This window comes from Sminthopsis crassicaudata, chromosome 2 (genome assembly GCF_048593235.1).
Source record: "Sminthopsis crassicaudata isolate SCR6 chromosome 2, ASM4859323v1, whole genome shotgun sequence".
Taxonomy (NCBI): domain Eukaryota; kingdom Metazoa; phylum Chordata; class Mammalia; order Dasyuromorphia; family Dasyuridae; genus Sminthopsis; species Sminthopsis crassicaudata.
The window spans coordinates 104,328,866-104,345,561 of record NC_133618.1 but is presented as its reverse complement, the minus strand read 5'-3'; the positions used below and the strand labels follow the sequence as shown (position 1 = coordinate 104,345,561).

Below are 16,696 nucleotides of genomic sequence, written 5' to 3'. Positions count from 1 at the left end.
TTCTCGAGTCTCACGTAGTAAAAAAAACATCCCTTCTCATCCCCGCCGCGGTCACGAGGCGCCCCCACTGCGGAAAGCAATTCCCTCCCCAATATACACACTCCTCGAGTTCCTAAGATCACACTGCCAGCCGGCCGGCGTGACACTCCGTTCGAATGTGGACGGGGAGGTCCCACAATCCGGTCACCCCCGACAATCCCCGCAAGCCTCCACCGCTTCCTCCTCCTCCAAACGAACGAGTCTAAACAAATCAATTCCTCGGTTTGTTCGTCCGCTCCCGGCCCCAAAAGGAGCTCCCCAGAGACTTCGTCGGAAAGAGCCGCAGCGAGGATGTAGAAGGAGCAAGGAGCAGAATTTGCCCCTCCCCTTCGAATTCCCGTTCTCACCAGCCTCCTGGTCCTCCTCCCACCCACCCCTTTCCCCCTCGCGAGAACGCTTCTTTGCCTGCAGCATTGGCCCTAGGAAACGCGTGCAGAACCAGCAGCCAGGCGCTTTTGAGCTCGTCGGCCGCCGTAGCCCCTGCTAGGGCAGCCCGTGCGAGTCCGCTGGAGGAGGAAGAGAAAGGCAGAGAGAATCGGGTTACAAGATGGCGGACTTGTAGTGGTTACGGCGGCAGCGGTAGCGGCAGCGGCGGCGGGAGAGAGCGAGCGAGCCCTTGGGGGGGGCTTCAGGGGGGTGGGCGGAGGGAGGGTGGGTGTGTGTGAGCTGGGGGGAGGGAGGGAAGACAGTGAAAGTTAGCGCGGGTACTGTGGTGCTGGAGACTCGTAGCAGTGGTCACCCCTGCGTGCGACCGCTCCCTGGAGCCATGGTGTACAGCGGCCTGTCCGGAGCCGCCGCCGCTGCCGCTGCGTGCTCCCGTGACTGAGAGATTCGGACTAAGCTATCTAGGAGGAGGCGGCGGTGGCGGCCGGAGGTGGGGAGGCTCAGCGGCCAGCCACCATGTCGGATACGCGGCGGCGGGTAAAGGTGTACACCCTGAATGAGGATCGGCAATGGGACGACCGGGGCACCGGGCACGTCTCCTCTACCTACGTGGAGCGGCTCAAAGGCATGTCGCTCCTGGTGCGGGCCGAGTCCGACGGTAAGGATTCGGGGACGGGGGAAGGACGTCGCTTGCAGCTTGAGGGTGGTAGGATCTGCTTGTGTTAGGCCCCAGGCCTCCCTGCTTCCTGATGAGGAGCTTCTACCCTTTTTTTTCTTCTCTTCCCCACTGAGCTGGGAAAACTACTTTCCCTTGTTTACTCCTAATTAGCAGCTGTTTATGGTTCCAGGCCCCCGGCCCTCGGCCACAGGACTGGATTTTGCGTGCTTTCCACTCCAATCCCTGCAGTTTTAGCCGTGGGGCCGAAGGAAGGAAGTTTCCCAGATATCCTTGAGGGTTCCCCGCTTGAAATCTGAGGTCCTGTTGATTACGTTTCAGGGACGGGTTAGGAAACTTTGGTTGGTAGGAAATTCTTTTTCCTTAAATTAAAAAACAACATTGCTGTTCTTAACCCGCCGCCCTAATTGCCACCACCGACAGGTGCTGGGGAAATCCAAAAGAGTCTTCGGGCCTGGTATCGGTTACTGCAGACTGTTGCCACGATACGTGCACACACACGCACACACTTAGGTCTGAGGTAGCTCCAGAGTAATCCTTTGTGGAGGCCGCGATGAAAAGCATACTTTACCCTGCAAACAGGACAGACCCCAAAGCAGACTGTGTGTAAACTTGTATTCGCTGATTTATAATCGAAGTCTTAACATTGGAAAGCTTAGAGCAGTCATTTGCTACCTTTGGTTACAGGAATCTCTACACAAAAAATGTGAAGCTGTTAGGGAAACACATTTTAAATAAAGCTTTGGCTTTTTTCTCCTAGGCACTCTCTTGCACTTTTTATTTTAAATAGTGAAGGAGTTCCTCCAGAAAAAGGATTGTTTCATTCTTTGTATCTTTATCTGTAGGTCCTAGAAGAGTAGGCACTGGAGTAAATGTGTTTTAAATAGCCACACAATTCTGCCTGTACACAAAGTATTTCAAGTTTTGGTCTTATTGGGTGAGAGCAATAAATGAAATACTGTAATTTTGTATTGATCTAAGATTTTGTTACTATAGTGTGGTGGGATATTACTGTTGAGTTGTTTTTTTAACTTGACCCAAAAGAGTTATGTGGGATTTAAAAAATTTTGGTTTCAACTGATTCTTAATTGTCATTTATTTTCCTTTATTTCCTTTTTTTAAATTTTTTTGACGATAGAGGGAGATGGAGGTGTGAAAAACAAAGAGTTGTATTTTAAATTGAATGTATTTGCTCAAAGTGTAGAGAAAATGTGATTTGGAACATATTTCTTTACTTCAAAACAGATGTCTAGTTGGCTGAAGAGTCAAGAGGATTTTTCATGTGTTGTGAATTTTTTTGTTTTGTTTTGTTTTTTAAAGTTGAAAATTTAAATATGTTATTCTTCTCACCTTTTAGGGTCACTACTGTTGGAATCAAAGATAAATCCAAACACTGCATATCAGAAACAACAGGCAAGTAGATATTTTTCATTTAGGATTATTTTATTAGATCAATGAAGTATGAATTAGGCACAGTTCATGAAGTTTTCTTGTTAGGACAGAGTGTGTTTACTAAACAAAATAACAGATTATGATATACTTTACAAGTTAAATTCAATGACAAAAAAAAAAGGAAAATTTGTTTGGTTATAATTTATGAAAATTCCATATTTGAATTATTTTTGTTTTTTTATTGGAAAGGCAGTTTAAAGGGTTTTTTTTTTTTTTTTAAACCAAGGAGAGTCTTATGTGTGGAGTTGGATTCTTTGAATCAAGGATTATTGAAGTTTAAAAGTAGCAAACACCCTTTAAATTTCATTTTAAGGTATATTATTAATATAATGATAGAAGAATACTTTAAAAATGTGGGTACTGCTGTTCTTTGTATTGTGTATTTTCAATTATTTGTTTCACATAACTTTTTTTAATCTCCAAGAATGGCTACAAGGATTAAAACTGTTCTTTTTTTGCCTGTTTATTTAAAGTAACTTTCATGTGGAATTTAGTTTTTAACACCTGAATTTCAGAATTCCATTTAGCTTGCAATTACCTTTCAAGTTTTCACTCTTAATTATGAATGTTTGAATAGTACATGCATAGTAATAGAAATATTCTACAATAAGAGGAAAAGTTGTACAAAGAGAAGGACTGAGTTTTCTTTCATTAAGAATTGGTTATCATAAGTTATATAATTTACTTTTCTAGTATTTAGATGTTTTAATGGAAATTTTTTTCTTAAATTCTTACAGAACACTATTTTTTTATTTATTTGATTTGTATTAGTTCTCAGGATGAGAATCAACTGTTAAAATTTATTTGTGATCTCATCTCAGATTATGTTCAACTTATATTGATTATGTCTTATGTCTATTGAGTCCTTTACATGTTGTCTTTATTTGAATGTAAGCCCTTTAAGGGCAGGTATTTTGTCTTTTTTGCCGCCTTTTGTATACTGTCTTGACTTATTATAGTAAGGGCAAAATAAATGTGACTCAATGTTAGGTCTGGTGGTTCTCTAACCCCTCTCCTTATTTTTATAATATCATTATTTGAGACCTCTGGTGAAAGAAGGAAAGTCACATCTTAGAAAAAGAGGTAGATGTTGACCTAATAGGAGAAAAATCTTCACAGCAATTAGAGCTGTTTAAAGATAGAGGTAAGAAAATCTTTAACAATTCAAATTATACAAAAGTGAGATGAGCACCTCAAAAGGTTCTACATTCTTGGAGATTATAAGCAAATACTGGACAGCCACTTATGAGTATGTTATAGTTGGTATTCCTTCTTTAGAAGTCTTCTGAGGTCCCTTCCAGCTCTAAAAATCAATGAATTTCATGTGTCTGCAAATTGTGTAGGTGAATACAAAGTCCATGAGAAAAGATAATTGCTTTAGCCACTAGTGTGAAAGATGATCTCCAAGTTCTCTTTCAACTTGAAGTTTCTGTGATTCTTTCCACAGTTTATTTTTACATCTTAAGAGTAGCTTCAATAGTCTTTAGTTATTAAAAACATTGGGAAGATAGCCTTATAACAAAGCTTATAATTATAATTCTATAGCTGGATCTAAGAATTTTGTCAAATATATCAAAATTCCAATAATATTGTAGAAGCACCTTTAAATTAAATGTTTATATATTTATTATTATTACATACATACATATCTAACTGCTATCATGAATTAGCTAAAATTTGTAATTTATGCTAATTCTAAATATCTACAGATTTTAAAGCTTTGATTCTTTGCCATAGAGATGGAAGGAGCTATTTTTTAATACGATTACTTATATATTATCTGGAAAATCACTTTTCTTTAAATGTTTCCATGCTTTTATTTTAATAACTTTTCAGTAGTTAAGACTTCCCGTGGATAATTTCTTGCCTCTCCTTTCTGCAGCAGTTAAGGTTGCTTTAATTACATGCTTGCAGATTAAATCTTTAGATAATCTACTAAGAATATTTTTATCAGAGAGGGTGTGTGTGTGTGTGTGTGTGTGTGTGTGTGTGTGTGTGTGTGTGTGTGTGTGTGTGTGTGTGTGTGTGAGACTCACCCAGAGTCACACAGCTAGGAAGTGTTACGTGTCTGTGTCAAATTTGAACTCAGGTCCTCCTGACTTCAGGGCTGGTGCTCTATCTACTGTGCCATCTAGCTATCCCTCAGAATTCTTTAAGTGTGAATTTGGCAAAATCTTGTCTTTTATATATAAATGAAACTAATCTGTTTTGTATGACTTATTTCTTTATATTGAATATAGTAATAGCTTATTAGTAATGAGGAAATTTTCATTTTTAAAAAATGTTGAAACATTAAAAAAAAGAAATGTTTGATTTCTCTTAAAATTATAATTGAAAATAGAAAAATAAAATTATGTATTTTAACATAGGTTAGAATTGTAGAATTTAGAGTAGGGACTGATGGGGGAAAGAGATGGATCTGGACCTTTGATTTCCTTGGTATTAGAAATTTTTAATATGGAAACTTCCTCTACTCTTGCAGGTTAGTAGCTAGTCTGAAACTTAAAAGGAATGGATGTAAGCACTAGGAGATTTGTCCATGTAGCATATATTTGTCAGCATTTGAACCCATCTCTTTTATTGTAGAGCTGTCACATTGCCTTTTTTCTTTATTAAAATATATTGATTTTGGGGGGTGAGAGAAGAGGGACTCTGGCAATGTTTTATACAATTCTTTATCAAAGGTGAATCAAGAGGAAATAGGTCATAGTTGCTAAAGAGGGATTTTTAATGTAAAGAGTGCTTTAGAAATATTCAGAGTTGTTGGGTACTATAATTTACTTTTTAAGACATTATTAAATATTTTTATTTTAAAGTAGAATAGTTATTTTTTGGCTAATTTATGTAGAAACATCTGTATGAATTTTACATTTTGAGGACTATACCATAGTTAAGTGATACTGTTGTTCATAATCAAACATTTTAAAAGGGTAGGAGACTGGCAATAGAAAGTGACACATTCCTTGATTTTAAAGATAGAACATATGTCCCAGAAAGCTAAAATAACTTGACTATGATCATATAACTTTACGTATATAGTGCTCTTCCAAAAAACTCACATATATATACTTTCAAGGAATGAAGAACAACCATAAAGCAGGTTTGGTCAGTCTTTTTTATGTTGCTCTGTCAGTCTAAGGGAAAGTAAAAGGAAATGGGAATAACATAAGTGGGAAATGGAGGACAAGGGGTAATAGTCACTACAGATCAGCATTTAAATTGTCTGTTGCCTAAGACTTGGTTAACTTTGGTTTTCCTGGTTTTCCCCAGAGATTGGGGAGGGGAAGCAGTGGCAATGTTTAGGCTAGTTAAGTAGCTAATAACTACTTTTGTGGCAACTCTTGTTGCCCTCTACCTATCTTCATTTAGGCTGTCTCACCTACCTATCTATAATGCATTTCTTACCTTTCCCTCTTGAATCTTTGGCTTCTGTAAAGGCTAAACTTGAATACCACCTCCATTAGGAACTCTTCATAATCTACTTAGTTTTTTTCTCCCAAATTACCTATTTAAATGTACCTGCCCATTTCTAAAAGTGTAAGCAAGTATTTTTATTTTTTTAAGAAGTTTTTAGTGAAATGTTTTTGTTAAGATAATATAGCAAAAATGTGGTGCCAAAATCTCCCCAAAGTCTGACACACTCCCATCAATACCTTTAGAAACTAGGAATAATTAACTTTGAATTTTGAGAAAACCACATGCAAAAGGATAGTGATTCATATTTTTATAACTCTAAAAGAGTGCCTTGCAAGTAGCAAGTAGTAGTAAGCTTATAAATTGATTGGATCTTCTAAAAGATAGATACTAGAAAAAACAATTATAAACAGATACCAAATGTACGAATGTTATTAAGAAATAAGGAATGACTAAAACTGTCTCCCTTAAGACTAAACAACAATTTAGTCCCGGTCAGTCTCTTAAAAATAAATGTAACACATAAATATATAAAAATATGCAAATATTTTTAGTGTATACATATATATATATGCCATGTCTAAAAGAGTCCTATCTTTCTAAGAGTTATACACTTATTAGGGAGATTGTTTGGTGAGATGAAGAATTAAACTGCTATAAGATAATTGTTGTAATCAAAATTCAGAGGAAGAAAGGATTGATTATAGATTGAGGCCATCAGAAAATCTTCACCAGAAGATTTAATTCTTGTAAGAAAGGATACCAAGGTGTGAAATGAACAAATTGTATATAGCATTGGCATAGTATCCTAGTAAACTTATAAGAACTAAGTTGGGAGTCAATTGGTTGGATCAGATAATAGAGAAAAATATAATATACATGTACCTTTCTCCCCCCCCCCCCCCTCCCCACCAATCTAAAAAGTCAAGAATATTGAATTGTAGCCCTGGTTATGCCATAAATTTGCCATGTGACCCAAAGATCAGTTCCCCTTTCTGAGTCTAATTATTCATTTCTGAAATGAGAAGTTGAAGTAGTTGATCTGTAAGGCCTCTGACACTTCCAACATAATGTGATTTAAGGAGTTATATTTCATTGGCAAAATATAGCCATATGATAAAGAAATTTGCTATGTTAGGAAATTTAAAATTGATGAATGAATGAATTGATGATGAATGAGATGGTGAAGATTGGTATAGGCCATGTTTTTATGAAGTTCAAGGAAAAGAGAAACCTGAATGAAATTGGAGGTAAGCAAACTAGAGTTGGAATGGAGGCTGAAGATTTTAGGACTCTTCTACACAAAAATGTTTGTATCTACAACAAGATGAATATCCTGCACTAATTGATATTTTTCTAGCATTGCAAGGTTTAAAGTATTTTTTATCGTGATTTTTGAAAGTAAGTACAATCAGGGAACTTGTTCCCATTTTGCTTAATGAGAATATTCAGGCTCAGAAGTTAAATGACTTAACTCTGTTGATCAGAAAGATCCATTTATCATTTATTCGATCTAGAACTTTTTCTCATCTTTTTAGAGACAGTAAAGCAGAAAGCCAAAGTCTGAACCTTGTGAGACTGTCACCTTTAGGGGGAAAAATGTTTAATGTAAGAGGTGAAAGTAGTGAACAGAAGGAAAAGAACAAAGATTGCAGTCAGTCAATAAACATTTGTTAAGTACTTGCTATGTGCTGGAGTTTGTGCTAAATTTGTGGTATACAAATATGAAAAAAGAAAGATGGTCTCTTTCTTTGAGGAGTTTACAATCTGATAGAGGAATACAATACTCAAAAGGAAGCTCCAAGAGGTTTTTGGGGTGGGGGGAAGGGAGGATGGGGGGAAGGGAGGATGGACAGATGGTTGAAAAATTTCATAGTAATGCAGCCAGCTGAGAAATAAGATATTCAAAGCTGTTTTCTTCTTAAATGGAGATTTTGGAGTTATATGACCTTAATGGTTATCTGATCCTCATATAACTCAAGTAGAAGCTCAACAGAAGCAAATTTTGTACCAAGTAGAATAAAATCTTAAGACAGCTAAGAAGATCATTGGTGACTTTAGTAGTAGAATGCAAGAATTAGAAACCATTTGGCAGGAGTTCAGGCAGGGAAAGGAGGTAATATAGTGAACAGCCAGGATAGTGAAGGGCCTTAATACTGTGCCATATGAAGACTAGTTGAAAAAAGTGAAGATGTTTACCCTAGAGAATAGATGGTATAGGAAGGATATGAAAACTGTCTACAACTTGAAGATTTGTCAGGAGAAAAGGATTAGAATTGTTCTGTCTCTTCCTAAAGAGCCTAGCTAGGATTGCAAATTTAGAGTCAGAAGAATATGCAAAAGTTATGAAAAGGCAGAATTAAGGTTATTGGAGGAAGAAACTCCTTATCACAGTTGGGAGCCGTTTAATTTGGACTACTTATATAGGTACTGAGTTCTCTCTCACTGGTGGTCTTTAAGCAAAGACTGACATGACTACTTGTTTTGTATATATTTTATTGGAGTTTGTTTGATCAGGTAGAGAGTGAAAATAAACTGAAAATTTTAGCTTGAGGAGTACTTCTGGCAGCTAGAGTTTAAAGAAAATTTTATTTGTTTTAGACATGTACATGCTTTTAAAGGTAGGAGAAACCCACACAAGATAGATCAAGTATAACAGATAAGTAGAGGATATACATAAAACAGAATCTTGAAAGGATGTAGTGAAAGCAGCACAGTTAATGAGGAAAAGGAGATATTTCTTCATAATCAAATATTAGAGGATAAGAGATTTAAGATTTTCAGTACAATTTTGATTTTACAGCTTGTCTGGATGCTAGTTTAGAATTAAGACAGAGGTTTATCTTCATTGAATGATAGAACCTCCTTTTGTAACTGATTAACTATGATATAGTTACATCTAACAGGTCAGAGAAAAATGAGAGGTGAGAAAAGGGTTTCTTGGAACTCTTACCTCCCCCACACTGGCCAGAGGAATAAGTAAATGTGAGATCACTGAAAATCTAGAGGATGATTTTGGCAAGTCAAAAAGTAGGTCAGATTTTGAAGAAGAAAAGATGACTTCTAGAGCAGAAATGTAGAAAAGGATCAGAAAATAAGTCATAGAGACCCATCCCTGGAAATAACAGTGGGATTCAAGTTGTGAGAAAGAATGAAGATTTCACCGGTCCTAGAATTCCCACTAATCTAAATTTATTATTGGCAAGAAAATTGAATAGCTTATATTGGCATATTCTTCAAATAGGTAAGGGAATGAAGTAATTCAGTGAGTTATTGATGTTCTTATCAGTGGCTAACATTGGATGCATAAATTGTATTCTATAAATACATTTCATTGTTTTTGTGAAAATGTTTTATATTTCTAATAATTTCTTAAAAGTTCATTTTCAAAAACTAAAGTGATTTAAGATCTTAGGAATTTTCTTACTCCTTCCCTCAATACCATTGTCATCATAATGATAGATCTCAGGGACTCACTCTGGTCAAGGGTTGTCATTGTATTAATTCTCGAACATTTCTTCATTTCAGGGAGAGCCAGTAAGTTGTGGGTAGATAATATAAGAATATAGAAGGGAAAAGAGGTAGGACCTAGAGAATATATAGAGAGAAACTATACTTATATATGAAGAAATTCGAGAACCAGGTAGCATTCAAGATCATTCAGGTTAAGATAACAAAGACAGAAACAGAAACAATGTTGATGATAAATTATATTATAGGTAACCTAAATAGAAGAAATAGTTGAGAGTTTGGGAAACATCACAAGAACTGAGATATAGGGTAGCATGCGCTGTTCTTCAAAAATAGAGGAGTTTATAATATTTAGGCTTTCTTAGTAATATCTTTCAAAAGATGGAAGAATTAACATAAAAAAATTCTAGGTCTTAGTCTCACCAGAAATTAAGAGTTAAGGTTACTGTTGTGTAAATGACTATTTAAATGTGTTAATATACAATGCCTACCAGGTAGTAGGTGCTACATAAATACTTATTCCCTTCCCCTTTATCCCATCTTAGAATTTGTGATAAGGATAAAAAGAGGGGCATAGTCTAACTTGTGTCCTATATTTTGGGAAAAGAAATTTAAATGTGATCCAATAAGTAACTCCCAATGATAGGAAGTTCTTAAAAATGTTAATAAATTTAAGAAGCCAAAAGTTTTGTTGTTGCTTCTTGTTTATATGCTAGTAATTTAACCTTTAATCACTTTTCCTCTCCTTTCCTTTTCCCTCCCCATGAAATATTCAAGTAAAACCTAAAGGCATAATGACCAAATTCTTCTCTGGTTGCTAGGTCCTTACTTTGCAATTAAAAGGTAGTGTGTTTTTTCATTCTTATACAAGGATTGGTCATTACAATTAATCTGAGCTAAAGTGATTTTTAGTGTTTTATTTTAGTTATCATGTATATTTTCTACTTAGTTTGGCTCACTTCCCTCCATATCAATTCATCTAAGTTTCTCCAGATTTCTATAAGTTCCTCATATTTAACTGTAATGTTTGTTTAGTACTTCCTTGATGATAGGCATCCATTTTGTTTCAATGCTTGTTGTTTTGTTTTTGCTGTCACAATTTTCTGGTATTAATATTTTGGTATTTATGCGACCTTTTAAGAATAAATTTCTAAAGACACAAAGAAGTGAGGAAAAGAAGAGGAAAATCATCTTAGATGAAATATGTAAGGAACTCCTCAGCTGATCTGAATTATAAAGAAAATGAAATGGAAGGAAAGACATTTAGCAGCATAGTTTTTAAAATGTCCCTTTAGAAAAATATCTCAGAATTCTTACAAAAAGTTGAGGATAATGAGGAAAAAACTCTTGAGGACAATAAAAAAGGAGTTAGATTTTTTAAAGCTACATTGTAGAAAAGAGATGACTACTTAAAGTTGTTGGGACAATGATAAAATACAAGCATGAGAGGAAACAAATCTCTTCAATTTTTTTTTTCTGAGAAGAATTATCTTTGAACTGAAAGGGACAGAACAAAAATAATGTATAATTGAAATCCAAGGTAAATATTGATAAAAGGAGAGCTCCCTTTTGTTCTTGATAAATTCAGATCATCAGTCCTAACCTCTGTCCTAAGATACTAAAAGAAATTAGATGTATTATGGATAAGCTAGTGTCAGTGATAATCATGAAGAACCTGCAAAGATATTCATAGGATTTGAGAAAGACAAATATCTGTATTAAAAAAAAAAAAAAAAGAAAAAAAGATCCAGGGGTGGGGGAAAATATGATCTAGAAAGTGTCATTAAAACGGTTTGGATGGTGAACTTGTAGAAAGAAGCTTTGTTCTTCCTCATTTTTAGAAGAAGATTGGTAATGTCATGGGTGAGATGACTTGCACATGAATTGAATTTAGGCAGTTTCACAAAGTAGTCAGCCTCACTCTCTCTTCCTGAGTCATTCCAGGTCCAGTGGCAAGACAAATTCAAAACAACTGGTGATGATGGTCCAGGATGTAATATATTACCTTGGCATCTTCGATTCCTGACTATGTTCTTAGTTCTAAACATTCCACAGTGCCTGCCAGACACATTAATGATCACTAAGATCTCACATGCTAGGCTAACTTTTGTTTCCTTTTAACAGTGTTCCTGAAATTGTTAGATCAAGAATATTCTGCAAATAATAGTTTGCTTAGATTTTAGTAAAACATTAAATATACTCTAATATGCTGTTCTTTTGATAAATGAATAAATGATATGACATGGAATTCTTAATTTATACAATGATTTGTTCTGCTTAATTCTAGAAAGGAGAATTAGGTACAACAGGTGGAAATTGTGAGGAGAAAATTTAGGCTTTTTGGAAAGAAACTTATTAGATCTCCCTATGAAGTATAGAAATACAGTGGAAATTCATAATTTCTAAAATAAGAGAGTTGGACTAGATTATCCCCAAAATATTAGACTAAATCACCTCTGAGGACCCTTCCAGTTCTATAGGATAAATATATCTCTATAACAGTTACATTTTATATGGGGAATCAAGGATATGTATTCCTTCTAGTCATACAGATCAACATTTGATCTATATGATGTTGGAGCATTTAATGATTTGTTCATGGTCACACACTTAATATGTTACATGCAGGTCATAAACTATTCCACAGTGCCCCAAGAAGCTCTTTCCAGACTATCTGTGGGGGGAGTTTCCATTGTCATTAATACAGATTAAATCATAGAACTAATCATCTTCTGCCTGGTGTTCCTTTATTTACCACTACTACCTTTTATCAACAGGCCCACCCTCCACTTCTCATACATAGAAGAATATTTTAAAAATAAAATAGCATTGTAAAAATCTTTTTTAGGAAGATCTGTGTGGTATCTCTTCTGATTCTGTTTTAAAAAACCAGCTTAAGTAACACTACTCTTTATTCTCTGAGTTTCTTCTCTATCCAATTTTCATGGTGGTGGAAAAATATTATAAAATGTCGTTCTTTTTACTTTTTGCTGAATTTGTAAACCGGGGAAGTAATAATATTCCAGTGAAGTAGAAACAGTGTTTTCCATGAAGCAGACAAGCAGTTAAAATAAGTAAACTGTCTTGCATGCCCAAGAGTTCACTGTACTTCATTTTCCTGAGGATTCAGGAAGAAAACAATGAAAAATTCCCCATATTCCCCATTCTGTATTGAATATTCCTTGTACAACCTGGCATTCTTTTTCTTATCAATGACTTTTTTGTACCACACCTTATGAAATATTGAAACTTGCAAAGATGAGGGAAAGGAAGCAGATTTATGTGTGGCAACGTTCTGATAAATAATGTTGATACTTTGTATTGTATATCCTGGAATTGCAGGGAATTTGGGGCAGAGGAGTGGGGAAAAGTATCATGAGTAAAGACAGGAATTCTTAAGAATAATAAGCAAGAGTACAATAGAAAGTGTTAGGTCCAAAATAATCCTCCTACACATTCAACCAATTACGTGTTTATTTGAAACTCAACCTCCAAAGAGCTTCTTTTGAATTGAGGAGAGTTACTTACTGCCCATTCATTGTGCATTCATAGCTTAGTGTTGACAACCTCTAGAAGCTATTTCCTGAAGTGCTGTTGAAATGACAGAAATTAAATTCTCTTTCCGGTTTTTATATGGTATTGCTAATGAAAATAATTCATGTATAAATGTATTTTTTTGTTGTTTTTATTTTTGCTGGGGATTTTATTTCTACAAGTAAGTCTTTGTAAGAAACTTTCTACCACTGCAGATCAGAAACTGTTGTGGAAGCTATAGTGTCTTTTTTTTTTTTTTTCATATCTTAAGTATTTTATTTTTCCAAATACATGCAAATATAATTTTTAACATTCACCTTTCCAAAACCTTGTATTCCAAAATTTTCTCCTTCCCTCCCTTTTCTCCCTCTTCCTCAGAACAGCAAGCAATCTGATATAGATTAAACACAAGCATTTCCTCTAAACATATTTACATATTCATCATGCTGTGCAAGAAAGATCAGATCAAAAGGGGAAAAAAAACCAAACAAACGGAAAAAAAAAGGTGAAAATTCTCTGTTTTAATCTACATTCAGTCTCCATAGTTCTCTCTCTGGATACAGATGACACTTTTTATCATTAACTCTATAGTCTTTCCAGACTTTTCTGAAATGAACCTGCTCATCATTTCTTATAAAACAATGATATTCCATTACATTCATAAACCATAACTTATTCAGCCATTCCCTACCTGAGGGGCATCTACTCAATTTTCAGTTCTTTGCCCCTACAAAAAGGGCTGCTGCAAACATTTTGCACATATAGGACCTTTTCCCTTTTTTATGATCTCTCTGGGATACAAACCCAGTAGAGATGCTTCTGAATCCAAGGGTATGCAGTTTGATAACCCTTTAGACATAATTTCAAATTGTTCTCCAGAATGGTCGGATTAGTTCACAACTCCACCAACAGTGCATTAGTATTCTAGTTTTTCCACATCCTTTCCTACATTGGCCAATTTGAGAAGTGTGAAGTAGAACGAATCTGAAAAGTTGTCTTAATTTGCATATCTCTGATCAAAAGTGATTTAGAGCATTTTTTCATATGATTAGAAATGGCTTTAATTTCTTCATGTGAAAATTGGCTGTTCACTGTAAAGGGCTGAAACTCTGAATAAGTGCACTGGAATCAGACAACAGAGCACTTAAGGCTAATTACATATTGGACAATATTAGCATATGCTTAGAAAAATGGCCCCTTCTCACTATTCAGGGCTGGCTGATCTTTTGGTGTATACAGATAATCTTAAGAGGAATTAGGAGTTGGATTGAGATAAGGCAAGAGTCATTTTGGAGGAGAACAAGGAGAAGGGAGGTTGGTGGAGAGCTTGTGGCATTTTTGTCTATCTCCTTCACTTTTTCCCCTAAAGACCAAGGACTTTGCTTATCCTGACTCTGGCTGATTCTGAGGCCTCCAGGGAGCTAGCCTGGAACTTATAGTTCACATCCTTTGACCATTTATCAATTGTTAAATGTGGAACTCATTGTCTTAAAGAATTATTTAGGTCCCTGAATAATTAAGTGATTACACACCCATTATATTCGTCAGAGTTGGAACATGAACTTGAGGTCTTCTTGACTGGAAGCCATATTTCTTTTTCAGAAAAATTTGTTTTTCTGAGGGTTTGGTGCTTTGGGCTGGGTCGTGGGATTTGAACTTTGATTTTCCTGACTTACTCCAACTCCTATAAGTCCTGAGCTATCTCTGAGCAGAATTGTAAAATTCTGCTGTAGGTATGTGGCTTAAAGGTATTTCTTTTGTGATATTAGGTTTTATATATATATATATATATTAGTGTGAAGGCCTAAATCCATCATTGGTAACACAAGGAATATAGCTTTCAAAGCACAAGTTTATTTTTGTTGTTTTTTTTTTGCCTAACCCTTTAAATTTTATTTTTAATTTTTATTTTCCCAGTTATATGTAAAAAATTGTTACACATATACATTCATTTTTTTACATATTCCCACATGAACTATGTTGATAGAAAAATCAGAATAAAAGGGAAAATCACACACACCAAAAAAAAGATGAAAATGGTATGTGTTGACCTACAGTCTCAATAGTTCTCTCTGGATGCAGATTTCTATCCAAAGTTTATTGAAATTGCTTTGTATTATTGAATTGCTGAGAAGAACCAAATCTGTCATAATTATTGCATAATCTTACTGTTGCTGTATACAGTGCTTTTAAGGTTCTGCTTTTTCACTCTGGATTAGTTCATGTAAATCTTTTCAGGCCTTTCTAAAATCAGCCTGTTTTATCATTTTTTATAGAATAATGTTCCATTACTTTAATATACCATAACCTATCCAGTCATTCCCTAATTGATGGACATCTTACTCATTTTCCAATTCTTTGCCACTACAAAAAAGCTGCTACAAACATTTTTGTATGCATGTGGGTCCTTAACCCTCTTTTATGATCTCTTTGTGATACAGACTCCGTAGTGGCACTACTGAATCAAAGAGTATTCACAGTTTTATAGCTCTTTGGGCATAGTTCTTAGTTGCTTTCCAGAATGGTTGGATCTCAATGCATTAGTGTCCCTATTTTCCCACATTCCTTCCAACATTATCATTATCTCAAAGTTCAATTATGTTATAAAAACTTATCAAAAAACTTTCATTCCTTTGGGGATAAGTATGCAGATTTCAATTCAGTGATATTTTGAATATTTATATCTTTTTTATTATTTTTATTAATAATAGTAGAGAAATTGTTAGGATCATTGCTAATTAATTAAAACTGTTGAAGATTTGTTTTGGGGAGGGGAGAAATTATTTTTTACATTGTATGTAAGATCACAGAATCTAGAACTGGAAGGCACCTTCTAGAAAATCTGGTCCTACTTCTTCAGTTTATAGTTGAGGGAACCTGAAATTGATCAGGGTGAAGTCCCAATCCTTGTGTGGAAGATACAGGATTCAAATTCAGTCAAGTCTTCTGACTGCAAATCTTGTGCTCTTATTAGATTGGATTTCAGTATTGTTTCTGTTTTATCTTTAGGATTTTTTAAATGAAATTTCATGTAATTTTAGTTAATAGAATTTTAGGGAAAAGTAGACCTCTGATTTCATTTGTATAGAGACATCTTTTTTGTGAGTGCAGATTATGTTCTCGGAGGCTTAGAATCTTACACAAACTTTCTTTCAACACTGAGAGATTAAGTATAGCAAATATACATCAAAGGTATGCCTTGAATTCAGGCTTGATTTCTTATAAATTAAAGTCAATTCTCTGTATATTTTGGAGATGAGGCCTTTATCAGAACCTTTAACTGTAAAAATGTTTTCCCAATTTGTTACTTCTCTTCTAATCTTGTTTGCATTAGTTTTGTTTGTGCAAAAACTTTTTAATTTGATGTAATCAAAATTTTCTATTTTGTGATCAGTAATGATCTCTAGTTCTCTTTTGGACACAAATTCCTTCCTCCTCCACAAGTCTGAGAGGTAAACTATCCTATGTTCCTCTAATTTATTTATGATCTCAATCTTTATGCCTAAATCTTGGACCCATTTTGATCTTATCTTAGTATGTGGTGTTAAATGTGGGTCCATGCCTAGTTTCTGCCATACTAATTTCCAGTTTTCCCAGCAATTTTTGTCAAATAATTCTTATCCCCAAAGTTGGGATCTTTGGGTTTGTCAAACACTAGATTGCTATTTTTGTCCATTATCTTGCCCTGTGAACCTAATCTATTCCACTGATAAGAATGTGGGTTTT

General features: G+C 35.1%; 1 protein-coding gene across 2 annotated transcripts in view; it reads left to right on the top strand.

The window, feature by feature from the left end:
• The first annotated feature begins 707 nt into the window (after positions 1-707).
• PPP4R3B (protein phosphatase 4 regulatory subunit 3B) overlaps positions 708-16,696 on the top strand; it is a 77,157-nt gene continuing 61,168 nt past the window's right edge. The window contains exons 1-2 of one of the 2 annotated variants that reach the window (XM_074286964.1): positions 708-1,081; positions 2,457-2,512. In XM_074286964.1, coding sequence (XP_074143065.1) covers positions 940-1,081; positions 2,457-2,512 — 198 coding nt within the window. In that variant the 5' untranslated portion in view covers positions 708-939. The remainder of the gene's footprint in view (positions 1,082-2,456; positions 2,513-16,696) is intronic. The other variant, XM_074286965.1, reaches the window with a different exon arrangement.